Source organism: Centroberyx gerrardi, chromosome 18 (genome assembly GCF_048128805.1).
Source record: "Centroberyx gerrardi isolate f3 chromosome 18, fCenGer3.hap1.cur.20231027, whole genome shotgun sequence".
NCBI classification, from domain to species: domain Eukaryota; kingdom Metazoa; phylum Chordata; class Actinopteri; order Beryciformes; family Berycidae; genus Centroberyx; species Centroberyx gerrardi.
Window position 1 is genome coordinate 10,883,809 of NC_136014.1, and position 13,202 is coordinate 10,897,010.

At 44.3% G+C, this 13,202-nt stretch overlaps 1 protein-coding gene across 8 annotated transcripts in view; it reads left to right on the top strand.

Moving 5' to 3' along the window:
* Window positions 1-12,758, top strand: part of utrn (utrophin) — a 182,619-nt gene extending 169,861 nt beyond the window's left edge. For all 8 annotated transcript variants that reach the window (XM_078289962.1, XM_078289960.1, XM_078289965.1 and 5 more), the window contains 6 exons: window positions 2,499-2,660; window positions 3,660-3,897; window positions 7,232-7,307; window positions 7,611-7,694; window positions 9,593-9,618; window positions 11,141-12,758. In XM_078289962.1, the coding sequence (XP_078146088.1) occupies window positions 2,499-2,660; window positions 3,660-3,897; window positions 7,232-7,307; window positions 7,611-7,694; window positions 9,593-9,618; window positions 11,141-11,149 (595 nt within the window). In that variant the 3' untranslated portion in view covers window positions 11,150-12,758. The remainder of the gene's footprint in view (window positions 1-2,498; window positions 2,661-3,659; window positions 3,898-7,231; window positions 7,308-7,610; window positions 7,695-9,592; window positions 9,619-11,140) is intronic.
* Window positions 12,759-13,202: the final 444 nt, after the last annotated feature.

The window sequence follows — 13,202 nt, forward strand, 5'->3', positions numbered from 1 at the left end:
CCCGCCCCCACCCCGGCCCCAGCAGACCGCAGTGCCACCAATTTCCAAGTTTCTCTGCAGGAACTAAGCCTTTCTCCAACATCCCTGGCTCCTTTGTCACCGTATACCCATATCTCAGAGAGAAGCGTGTGTGTGTGTGTGTGTGTGTGTGTGTGTGTGTGTGTTTAGCTTCCCACGGTTGGCTAACAAGGCTATCGCTGCATGTGAAGCAGTAGCTGTGTGAAATTCGACTTCCTGTCTCTGCCAGAGTTCTTTATGTCATTTTTAGACGACTCAGCACTTCCAGCATGGATGCCGTCTCCACGGTAGAATGAGATTGATAAATAACTGCGTGTGCGTGCACGTGTGTGCACATGTGCTCGTGCGAACGTGCGGTGACATAAGCTGCCATGGAAGCATCAATCACAGTTTTCAGAGAGATTAGAAGAAATGTGTGGTTGGGGGAAAGAAGTAAAGAAAGACTACAAGAAAGTTTGGGTGATACTGTGTAAAAGAAGTGAAGAGAGAAAGCTGCTTTTCCCCAAACGAGAAAGGTATTGGGCTGTGTTCAAAAATATAAAGACAGCATGAAGATTCCAAAAAATATAATTTTTAATACGACTATTGAGTTCACAGTTGACAAAGTTCATTATGTTCCTCTTAACGTAGCCACCTTTCATTTTCGATGACTTTATGAAAACGATAAGCTTGACACAAATTCCATGCTTTTTAAAGAAAGAGCCCTCTAACTAATAATGTTTTTTCTCAGCTTACCCAGGTTGAATACAGGGAAGGCTACTGGCTTGGCATGGCTTTGTTCTTTGAATTGAATAGAAGTGAAAGCCCCATTCCGCTTACCTTTCATCATCTACCCACTCTGCATGGTCCTTGGTGATGAAATAGTGTAATTACTACATCTCTGAGGGGGAAAAAAAAACGTCTTTCTTTTCGTAGCTTCTCTTAATATGCATGTGGTGGTAATGGCATTCTGAATATTTGCTGAATTCTCTGTGCTCGTCTCCCACGGTGCGATTCAAGGGTGTCTTACATAAAACATGGAATTCAAACTTAAGACATCGCAGTTTACCGGTTTGCTGTCAAGAGAGTGTTTTCTTTACTTACTGCTTACTACTTTACATGTTAGCCTGGGATTGTGCTCCAAACTCTGGCCTTTGTCACTGAGCTTGATTAATGCTAGAGTCCTACCAGTAGTGATGTAGAGGAAGCTAAACCCACCTAAACTGAGCTTATCCACATTTTGATTTGTCAAATACCGGTAGTTTACTTGCTTTTTGAAGCTGATGTAAAGTCAATTCATATTATATATTTATATAGTAGCAGACTTTTTTTGTTTATACTGGTGTTGTTGGCATAATGACGATCCAATGTTTTGTTTAATTTTTACTTAATCACAAGCTACCAACATCACAGAATCCATGGAGAGCCAAAATGGATTCACTAGCGGATAGAGAGCCAAAATGGTGCCGCCAGGCTGTAAACTTTTTCTTAGCCAAACTCTGTTTCAAGCTGTCAAAGTGGCTCTGGCAATGACAGTCACTTTAGGAATGGAAAGGATTTTTAAATATCTGTCTCCCATCTTTTGTGTGTGTGCGTGTGTGTGTGTGTGTGTGTGTGTGTGTGTGTGTGTGTCGTCAAGGTTCAGTCTTCTGGGCTCAGGTTGTGTTTCAGAAGGAAGGTGACAGCCAGGCTTTGGCAAGACCTGCCACCCTCTGTCAGATCATTCAGATAGCACACACACAGACGGACACATACACACATACAGATGCACAGACACCGGCAGCCATTTCTCTCTTCCTCTCTCCCTCCCTCCCTCGCTATCTTTCCATCTGTCTGCCAAGCTCTCGGTTCTTCCCTGCTCCCTCCATCTCCTCGCCGCCCTGCCTCATTCCAGTTATCAGATAGTTGGGACTGACAGATCTGTGTCCCACCGGGGATTGCGGAGCTCACAGTGCAGCGGGCCTACAATAGCTAAAGATCTTATACAGCATGTCGGCTTCCAAAGTCCTCGTATAGATTATGTGCTTGTAAGCTGTCGTTTTCATTTGTACTTAAGCTGCCATTTTCCTCACACCTGCGCTTATTGCCACTTTCTTCTTTTGAATGAACGAGGGGCCTCTGAGATAAGTTCATGAATAAGCACAAAGAAGCCGCAGTGGCATCAGCTCAATAGCTTCACTGGTGCCATGACAGCGTGCCAACTTTGTACTTGAGTTGTGATCTACTCTCAGTTCATTTTCAGTTCAGTCAATTCCAAAGGTAAACAGGAACTGGAGCGGATATGCTAATGCCAGAGCATCTATTCTGAGTTATTTCCAAATATAAATAATCATTTCCAATAATTAATTTCAATAATTCTTTTGAAGTCCAATAAATTCTCCTGTTGAAGGAAAATCCCACTCCCTGATTGAACTGAAAGTGACTTGAGAAGACTTTTGGGCTTTTAAATTTCCTATCCGTCAGTGTGTTCTTAAATAAAACTGCACTCTTTTTTTCCCTAGGGACGATGAGCACGCCCTGATCCTGCAGTACTGTCAGACCCTGGGAGGGGAGGGCTCCCCCTGCAGTCAGCCCCAGAGTCCCGCCCAGATCCTCCAGGCCGTGGAGAGGGAGGAGCGAGGCGAGCTGGAGCGAATCATCGCCCGCCTGGAGGAGGAGCAGAGGTAGGTGTCCGAGAGCCTTAAGTGTGGGAAGAGCATGGCTATTGGCTGTAGCTTTAATTATGGTCATGGTTATCTTCTTATAGGGAGTGTATCAAATATTAAGAAGACATTTATAGTTTTCGGAAGATCTTCCTAATGTTGAGTTGCACCCTCCGTGTCTCAGTTGAGATTTCTTCTTCAGCCTGTCTTTTCCTGTTCTGCTACATTTCCTCTTCATGACTGAAGTGATTTTCACATGTGAAATCAACAAGAATCATAGAAATCAACAGGGTTCAAATGTCTATTTCATGAAAAGTGGAGGTTTTCATGTTATTTTGCGGACTCTGTGTATGGTAATCTGTCTATTGGTGCCGCTGTGTGTTTGCTCTCAGCTTCTTTCTGTCTAGCTAGTACATATGCTCGTTGTCACACTTCCAAATGCACAATCCATAAACACACACACACACATTTCCCGTACCCTCAGACCGCCTCACACACGCCAAGTCCTTCCCCAGTTTGATTAGTAAATGGAGATGGCTTAGAGACAGAGAGTCTCTGCACACTCTATTGTTGTAGAGATGCTTTTGCGCAGCCAGTGGCTCTACCGGAGTGATTTAACACTGATCACACACACATGCACACACACACACACACAGCTTTACTGCCAGGCTCATAAACGCCAACTTAAGTAAAGCACTGCAGCTTATGGCTCTGTGCTGAGAGAGAGAGGGTGGGGAGGGAGTGAGGCTGAGAAAGCTACAGATATGGCAGGGGGTCCTTTATGTTTGTCTATCCACTTCAAATAGGATTTTACTGAGAAAGCAGAAGGCAGAGGTAAACATGAGTGTAGTATTTTTGTGTGGCTCCCCATTGTGTGGGTTCGGAAGAGTCTTTTGAATACTCTGTTTGAGACTCTTTTCTCACTGGGCATTTGTCTGTCTGTATGTTTATGCAGGCGTGCATAGGTGTGTCAAATGCCTGTGTGTCTCTCACCCTTTGTTTCTAACCCTTCCCTTCCAGAACCCTGCAGAGGGAGTACGAGCAGCTGAAGGAGCAGCACGGCCAGCGAGGGGCCCCCGCTGGAAGCCACTGGGAGTCGGAGGGCCTCTCCGCTCACCCCGACGAGGCCGACCTCCTAGCCGAGGCAAAGCTGCTGCGTCAACACAAGGGCCGCCTGGAGGCCCGCATGCACATCCTGGAGGAACACAACAAACAGCTGGAGTCGCAGCTCCACCGCCTCCGACAGCTACTGCACCAGGTAAGCATAACGTATCTGCCATTTGGTGGATAGATTTATCCAAAGCTCCTTATAGTGCATACCTCTTTTAGCATGGGGGGTCCCAGAGGGAATCTAATCCCTAACAGTGTTGGTGTCACGCTCTGCGCGATGAAATACACAAAACCCACATGATCGAGAAGAGACATAGATACTTACCTAAACAGTCATTCATCAGAAGAAAATGACTACGGGTTGCTAACTTCATGCTGTGAACTTCCGTGATGTTTGATTTGTTTTTGTCTAATCACTGGAAAAATGGGCATAGTTCAAGAATTCAGTGACTTCCTCCACGACAGCTAAATGGACTGGTTCAAATAGATGCAAACAGTTGATGTATAGTGGCCAATCAGAGAATACAGACAAAAAACAACATGTTCAGCTGCCCCAAAAAGGAGTGGAATGAATGTTTCCCAGATGAAACACTTCTTTCTCAATTGTCAATTGTCTCCCCTTCAAGCACTGCACAATAGTGATCTTAAGTTAATTTCTTCTAAAGAAATGAGCTTGACAATAGTCATCTTTTCTTTCAGTTCATTTAGTTAGTTGCTGAGGAGAAGCAGGGCAGCAGTGGCAGTTCACAGACTCACACGTGCCAGCAGGCATGGCTGTGTTTCAGTGCAACTCAGAGAAAAAGATGCAAAATGCTCCCAGTGAATCAAAAGCCATTCAAAGTAAACAAGTCATTCATGAATTGCACATCAGTGGCACATAAATGTGTACTTGTGTGCCCATCAACCCCCACATAGCGACAAGCACCTTTTATATACACAAACACATTAATACATTCAGTATGCAAAGCGCCTAAGTTCGTTCCTCATCCTTTGCCTGCTGTGCCTTTTGAATAACAAAAATTGCTCATCTACGCTCAGATTAGATCCTAATCACGTCATTACCATTCCATCCAGGGGTCCAACATCCATCTCCAGCCCCTCTATCAATAACTTCCAGATCTGTTTATGCCCGGCCTAATTGCTCACTAAGGTTGGATTGCTTGTGCCAAGCGAGAAATGCATAACCCTCAAGCCAAACAAATAGCAGGCCAGACCAATCAGACAGAGCAAACACAGGGCAGGTATTGGCTCCCTCGTAGCTCCGGAGCTGGAGGCACAGTAATAACTCACAACATTGCCCAAAGGAAGACAGCTGACGTGACTCGGCGAATTTTTAACGGATGAAGATTTACCTGTTGACAGAAACATGTTTTTTTCTGCACCCAGCCTGGGCCAAATTGGAGATTTGCCTCCATTTTTTAGATGATAGGGCAATAGCTGTAAACATGCTGTGCTGTATATGCACATAGTGATTGAATGCTTAATATTATAGCGGTATATATATAGTCTGCTGTCTGTCGTATGTCTTGTGCTGTCTCTTTGCACTGTAATTGAAGTCCCATTGCACTTTTGCGTGTCAGTATGAACTGTGTTAGCATGTGAGTTGTTTAGACGTCTCTGCAACTCTGTCACCAATTCCTGTGTGTTTTTTATATTTAGCGAATAAAGTGATTCTAATGCAAAGATACAAACATGCAACCATGCGTAATGCCACGCACAACCTACCACCAACCACATACCCACGTACGCGTGTACACACACAAACATCACCACGCTAAATAAGAACTTCTGTTGTCTGACATTTCAGTCCCCAGAGTGCTGCCGATATGTCAGCATGCCTTTCTGTCAACCGCTGCCTTACTGCCAAGCTCCAGAATAATAAAGCCAGCCAGCTTGATGCCACGTATTAAATTCACACTCCTGAAGGCTGACTAAAGCCCTGACCTTAGCTATTCTAAGACAGGCCTCAAGACGTTGGCAGCGCTCCAGAGATGTTTCCAACATGTTAGCCTTTACTAGCGCCAGGGGCAGCGGGAGATGAAGGAGGAGAGGAGGGATGAGGGGAGGGAGGTGGGGCGGAGGGAGCGATCATCGATTTTGGTTTCTCGCAGTTGAAAGCTGAAGGGAATAAGGGACGCCGCAGTAAATGTCACTGGACATCAAGTGTTCACTTCTGTGCATCAGAGAGCAAGGGAGCATGTGTTCACCAATTGATCAACTGTCCACGGTAGCTTCTGTACAAAATCCTTGTAGCTAATTGATCGATGAAGGTGCTGTTTTGTTATGGTTTATTAGAGTGACTGCTTGTTTTTTCGGTCAGTGTCTTTTTTGTGTTGACAAATTGCCCCTTTCATCAAACATGAATTCTTATCAGCTCCTTCACACCGCACTCTATGAATGAAAATATCCATCTGACTTAAAGCTACAATGTGAAACTTCTTTGACATTAAAATAAATAACTGAATAGGATAGATAGGCTGTGTTATACATTATCAGTCTGTGTCTGTCTGTGACCCTGTGTGTCTGTGCCCAAATTTGCCTGAAATGGGCTTTTCAATCTTGTTCAGGATGTTTTGGGGTGTATACCATTTGCTGTGGGTGTTGTGGCTATCAAGGCGAGGCCCGCGGCTACAGCACAGGAAGTCATAGCAACAACAATGACGGAAAGCAGTAAGAAACGGCGAGGGTAAACGTGCGCCATACAAGACCCGTTCAAAAACACGTCGCCGCTGCTTTTTGTTATTGCAGATTGGTTGTGTTCGCCGTCTGCTTCTCCAACGCCTGTGGTGGCTGTATTGATGCCAGTTCCCTCAGCCTCAGGCTAGATGCTGTTTCATGGTAGACAGCTCACCGAGATGAGTGACAAGCGTTGGTGGGAAACTTGACCAACTGAGGGGGAGGAGGGCGGGACTAACAGTACACTTCCTGCCTCAAGGCAAAAAGGCGCAAATTGTAGCTTTAAACCAGCAAACACTATTCACAGATTTTTTTTATTTTTTTTTATGGACACACACAATATTTGTTAGATCTTTTTTGGTGGGGGCGTCATGCCTTTGAACCATACACTCCTTACTGTTGATTGCTCATGTTGGCAATCCAGGAATTTCTCCTGTTGCACTCACTCTAGATAAGAGTACCAGCTAAAATACAAAAAATGTATGCAAATGTGATTTCCTTTGAAGTCTTGGAATCTGAACAACAGTGTGTTAAACTGAAGTTAAACAGCGGCATAGACACGTGTTTGATAAATGTTTGTACACATGACAACAGCCTCCTCGTGCCGCCTGCTGGTATTCCCCTGCCTCCATCTGCCGCTGTGGAGCACAGCTAATTTTGAAGTTGTCACAAGCAGTGGATGACAAGCTGAATAATGATATTATGATGATGATTTTTTTTTACTTCTGTCTTTCTAATTATCTCTCTCTCTCTCTCTCTCTCTCTCTCTCTCTCTCTCTCTCTCATTCACTCACTCACTCACTCAGCCGGAGGTGGACTCGAGGGTAAATGGAGTGTCGTCTCCCAGTGTGCAAGAACGAGGGCCACTCACCGAAAACTCAGGTGAGACACACACACACACACCACACACACACACACACTCACAAAGACACATACAAATACACACGCTGCTGCTGGCAAGTGTATGCAGACCCTCCCTTCCTTGGTTTTCCAGCTGTTCACATCTTTACAGCAAGATACACTGAGAGTGTAAAGCACACAACATATGATCTCGCTTTGTTCCTCTGCAAATAGAAACATATTGCACACAGTGGTACCATATCGGAGTCTGTCTGATGTACTGGAAATTCAACCTGTGTGTGTGTGTGTGTGTGTGTGTGTGTGTGTGTGTGTGTGTGTGTTCAGATGAGCTGCTGGACCCCCACAACAGCAGCTCTGACCTGGCAGATGTAATGGAGCAGATTAACAACACCTTCCCTGCATGCAGTCGTAAGTTTCCTACTCCTCCGTCCAGCCACTGTTGCTTCCCCTCTAGAGGCAGATTTGTGTTTCCCGACAAGGTCAGCGCTCCGAAGAAAAATAGCGCGCTTCGCTCCGCTCAACTGTTCCTACTGTTTTTTCCTTCCTGGGGAGAATTCATGTGTAGCCTGCAAGATGTGTGAAGTGGGCAATCACACGTCTGTCCAAAAACTGGGAAATGGGTGTAATTCAGGAATAGAATGATCCTTCCTCCACACAGCTCAATGCACTGGGTCTCAAAATGCGGTCCCGGGACCCCCAAGGGTTCCTGGAGGGGGCTGCAGGGGATCTCCAGCAAAATTAGGAATAGTCATTGTCATTTCATTCACTAGGTTTTACCCCAGTTAAAGAATAACTATTGTAATTACAGGTTTCACTCTCCCCACTGTTATCTCCCCACTTACAGTTTAGACAGTTTTTCGATTCAAAATCAACAAGAGCAACAATCTTCCAATATGGGTGTCCCTGGGACAAAATCTCAATATGGGTGTCCATGGCCAAATGTGTATCTATAGTAGAGTATTTGAGAGTCAATGTATACGCTCGCATAGGCAAACAGGTGTGAAGTGGCCGATCCCCCGCCAAAACAATGGCCATCGTGTTTTCCAGGAGGAAGGTGAACAAAGTACAGTAAAGTTAAGAACATATCGAACTGCACAACTAGAACTTGCACAAGTTCTAAACAAACCACTTCTTTTTAAAATCCCCTGTTCTCCTCTCCCTAGATCCTCTTGCATTCCTTCTTTTTATTTTTATTTTTATTGCTGTATTATTTATCCAAGTTAGTCCCATTGAGATCTAGGACGTGTTCTACAAGGGGCGACCTGGCCAAGCAGCAAGGCGGAGCAACAATAAACAAAAAAAAAAACCCATAAATAATAGAACATTTCAGAAAAAGTCAGAACATTTCAGAGGGGAGAACCAGTGGTACAATCCCGAGACAATCAACGTCATCTAAGCATCAACAATTTCCAGTAGACTCATCTTCCACCTTCTGATTGTCCCTGCATCATTCTGTCATCGTTCCTCCACTTTTCCCTCCTTCTGTCTTCTGCTGCCCTCCACTCCCTCCTCTGCCACCTCACACACTCCTGCTCTGCATCCTTTCTTCTTCCTTTTTCCTCATCTTGTCATCCAGCCTTGTGTGTGTGAGTGTTTGTGTGTCTGTCTCTGTTTCTGTGTGTGTGTGTGTGTGTGTGTGTGGAGTGGTGGAGTGTGTGTGTGTGTGCTGTCCTGTCATGCATATCATTGAAAAGATGATGATGATGATGATGATGATGATGATGATGATAATGATGACGATAAGTGCATTATTTGTATGTAATATTACAGTATGTGATGCATGCAGGTTCCTTTGCAATGTGATGTGCTGGTTTTGATTGATGTTAGCTGATGAAAAACTCTCTCAGACAGATTTTAAATACAGCCTTGAGATTTTAGTTTTTCTTGTCATTTATATTCAGTATTTGATATGATCAGGAAAAACTTTAGACTCGTTACTCTGTTTGGCAGGCATTGAAAGAATAGCTACTGCTGGGGATGTTCATCAAATAAAAAAAATAAATAAAAATGTTTGAGTAGCGAGTTAGAGCTCGCCGACTTTAAATTGCGTTCGAATTTTTGGTGTCGAAACTCCTTTGAGGAGTTTAGTTAAAAATCCATTCTAATCTGGCAGAGGCTGCCGGGTTATTAGCATTAGGCTGCTGCTCGGCTCCGAGGCACAAAGACTGAGCTGTACAGGACCGTGTGTGTGTGTGTGTGTGTGTGTGTGTGTGGGAGGGGACCCATGGGGCGATAGTATAGACTTTATGAAAGAGAGAACTATGGAGTGCAAATCTTAAACTACTCTATTGTCCTTTCTCCTGTAGCCTCAAGCCTCTCCTCGAGACCACAGGTAAGACGAGCTCCTTCCACACTTTCAGATAAACAACAGTAAGAATCTACATCAGCTGAGTACAGGAGAGATTTAGGAAGCATACCGGATGCTGCCAGTGTCTCTTTATGCCTATTAAGATTGCTACATACAGTATGCAAAAGTCAGGACTGGAATCTACGAGTGTGTATTCAGCTAGTCCGATGGTTCCTGTTTTGTTTTGTTTCTTCGCGCTCCTCTGTGTGCATCTGTGGCTCCGTCCAATCCGAGAGGGTTGAGTAATTTGTAAAGGCGAGCGCAGTCGGAGCAGAGCGGCATTTTAGAGGTAATTACGGCTGCTGCCAGAGGAGCGCTCCCCTCCGTTCCAACCTCCACCTGCCCCGGCTCTCCATGTTTGGTGGCCTGTGTGAAAGAGACAGCTAATGGGTCTCTGGGGAGTGCCATTAGCGCCTCCTCTCATCCCTCTGTCGGAGGCCAAGGTGCATTTCGGGACAGAGGTGCTGCAAAAGCTGTTGTCACTGACCTGTTCCCACTGTAATTGTTTACCCCCCCCCCCATCCCGACTCTTGTGCACACACACACACACACACCCCTCCTCCCCCTTTCTCTCACTCTCTCTTTAAACTGCACACACCCGTCTCTTCCACACTCAGCTAATGCCGTTACACGCCAGTTAAACTGCTTATTTGCTATGAATCCATTTTTGGTGGCTTCTTTTTTGTAACTGCCACATATTTCCCTTGGATTTTTACTTCCCTCCCCCTTTGATGACCATTACAGCCTAAATTGTCACTATGAGCCTTTTTTCCCCCTGCTAATTTAATTAAAGTCAGGTCAAGTTTGATATTTATGTGCTTGTAATATGCACTTTGTATTCAGCGCATGGGGGGGACAAAAGTATGAACTGCTCTTCCCAGCTCTTCTCTCAGCCTTTATTCATTTTAACGAGTCATTCATTCACCCCCTCCCCTTTTTTCACTGTCCTTATCTAACGCCATTTCATACGGTTTCTGTTGGGTTTTTACGCCAAGGCTCGGGTGAATAGGTTTTGAGTGCCTAGTTAGTTTTCTAAGAAGACAACTAACGTTATGTAAAAACTCCCCTGAATCATCCGTGCCCACCTGCCGCCTTTTCTCCACACCACGCTCCTAATGGACCGTAACAGGCTTGAGGGACCGCAGTCCATTTACCAGCTTTCAAACCCGATTACTTTTTGAGAACCTCTGATATTTCCCCGCAGTGATGTCTTGATGAAGAGAAATGAGGCAGCTTCACCTGCAGCACATGGAAAGCGTTGCACCAACCAAACCAACGCAGAGGAGTAGTTGTTTTCGATGGGTCTCCAACTCCAATCCCCCCGAACGCACCCTGAACGCACCGTAGCTGTAGGATCTTTGCATTAAATACTTGAAGAGCATTTAGTTTGTGTGTTTTCCACCCAGGCGATCGTTTTGCGGTTGTGTTGGGGAATGTGTATGCACTTTTGTTTGCATATCTTTATATTTTGTACACTGATGATCTCATGTTCCTCTTGGTTTTGCAGGTGATGTGAGGACAGTCACCACAGAGGACGGTGCGTGTGTGTGTGCGTGTGTGTGAGTGCGTGTGTGTGTATGTATGTGTGTGTGTGTGCGTGCGCAGTAAGTGTCCGAAGAGGCAGGAGCATTCCCAAACACAGAACTCCCCCCCTCCACCCCCACACCCCCTAAACCAATACCAGAGGACAGATGGAGACCCCCCCCCCTCCCTCTAGCCAGAGATCCCACCCTCAATCCCAAAGACACACAGGACCAGACAACTTTACTACTATTACCACCTTGTCGTCTTGTACTATGCAAACTGTACATTTTATGAACTGTAGATTGTACCTGAAGTCGGTTAAACATTTGTCAGTGATTTGTTTGGATATACGGATGAGTATTTGGGCTCCGGGCTTTGTATAGTAAAATAATGCTTTTTGTTGTTCAGAGGGTGGTGTGGGATTTATGTTTTGTTCTTGTTTAGTTCTGCTTTCACTGGGAATCAAACTGTTACATTTTTTTTGTTTTGTCATTCCACTGCTATCTTCAGCTTTTTACCTCCCAGCCCCCCCCCCCCCCCCCCCCCCTCCAAATCGCTGTCATTACAAGGGACACAGCCACAGATTTTGTTCCCATTTTGGGAGCACCCATAGTTTCTGACCAATTAGTGGCTCCAATATTAATTTTCACGATGTAGACTGTGTGTCACCCCTCACAGCATCTGTTCTGTTTGGAAGATCTATCTTGTAGCATGCTTGATGTCAAGTTCCCCTTTAAAGCATTGATATGACTCTGTCGTGCCGACCACGATTTGTTAATGTAAACTTAACCCCTTCTGTGCCTATACAGTTTGTCATTCCACGTGTGGAAGACAGAGATAACAGTTGATAAATTAAAGTTGGATGAAGTGTATAAAGGAGAGAGGTTTTGCAAAATATAGATTTAATTTGAATCTAAAGCTGTTCTGAATTTGGGTTCGTAACAGGCCCGCAGTCATCTTGTAGAATAGTTTTGTTTTTTTGTTTTTAAAAAAGATCTATGTTCGAAAATCAGAAGAAAGCCATGATTGCCTTGCTACCTCAGACTCATAGACACAGTTTTGTTTGCGTGGTCCGTAAACTTGTTTCAACTGAACAATTAACTCGTGATCATACACAGAATATGAACAACCTGGTTTAGCATTTTAAGCTTGTGCTTACTGTATTGATGTACACTGCAACGAGGAGATACCAAGTAAAAAAAAACAGAATTCCTATTACTGTACCACAATGGGTCTGTGGCCTGCTGAAGCTAGCCGCCCGTTATGATGAGTATTATACTTTTATCTGTTGTTGGTTTTTCCACTGGCCTTCTAGCACTGGTCCCTCACTGCGTTGTGTTGTTGTGCTATATGCTATCCTGTAAAACTTGTGAGATTTAACAACACTACTATAACCTCCTCCGACTGTGGACTGATGATGATGATGATGTTAATGATGATGGTGATTTTGATGATGATGATAACTATCATGATTATAGTCATGATGAACCGTACCATGGCAGAACTGTGTCGTTTCTCCTGAGGTATGTAGAATAGATTGACCACACTACGTGTAATATGGCTACGTTGTTTTATTCTAAATAAAATTTTTATAACAAGTACGCATCCTCTCTGCACATTTGTTATTTTTTGAAAGCATGGATCTCTACTTTGTCAAAAAAGTGACATTTAGTTGTCTAATATCAGACTTACAGGTAAGTCTACAATATTACAATACCAACTACAGCTCTACACTGGAAATTGTGGCACTGTATATATTTTGCATAAATACAAATTGCACTTTGCATTTGATTGAGCGACAAGCCGCCAACCGCTGTGATAAAAATCAAACTTAATGCTGTCTGCTGTTTATTACCCTGTGCATTGTTAGGACTGTCATGGTAGATTGATACAATACATATTTCAAGGTAACGGGAAAACGTATCACCTCAAAGGATTTCATAAATAATAAACAGTAATATAATCAGACACTCATACCCCCTGCTTAGAGTCATCTCATATGCAGTGATTGCTCTGCATTTAAAAGCATCCCGTACGCCCATACC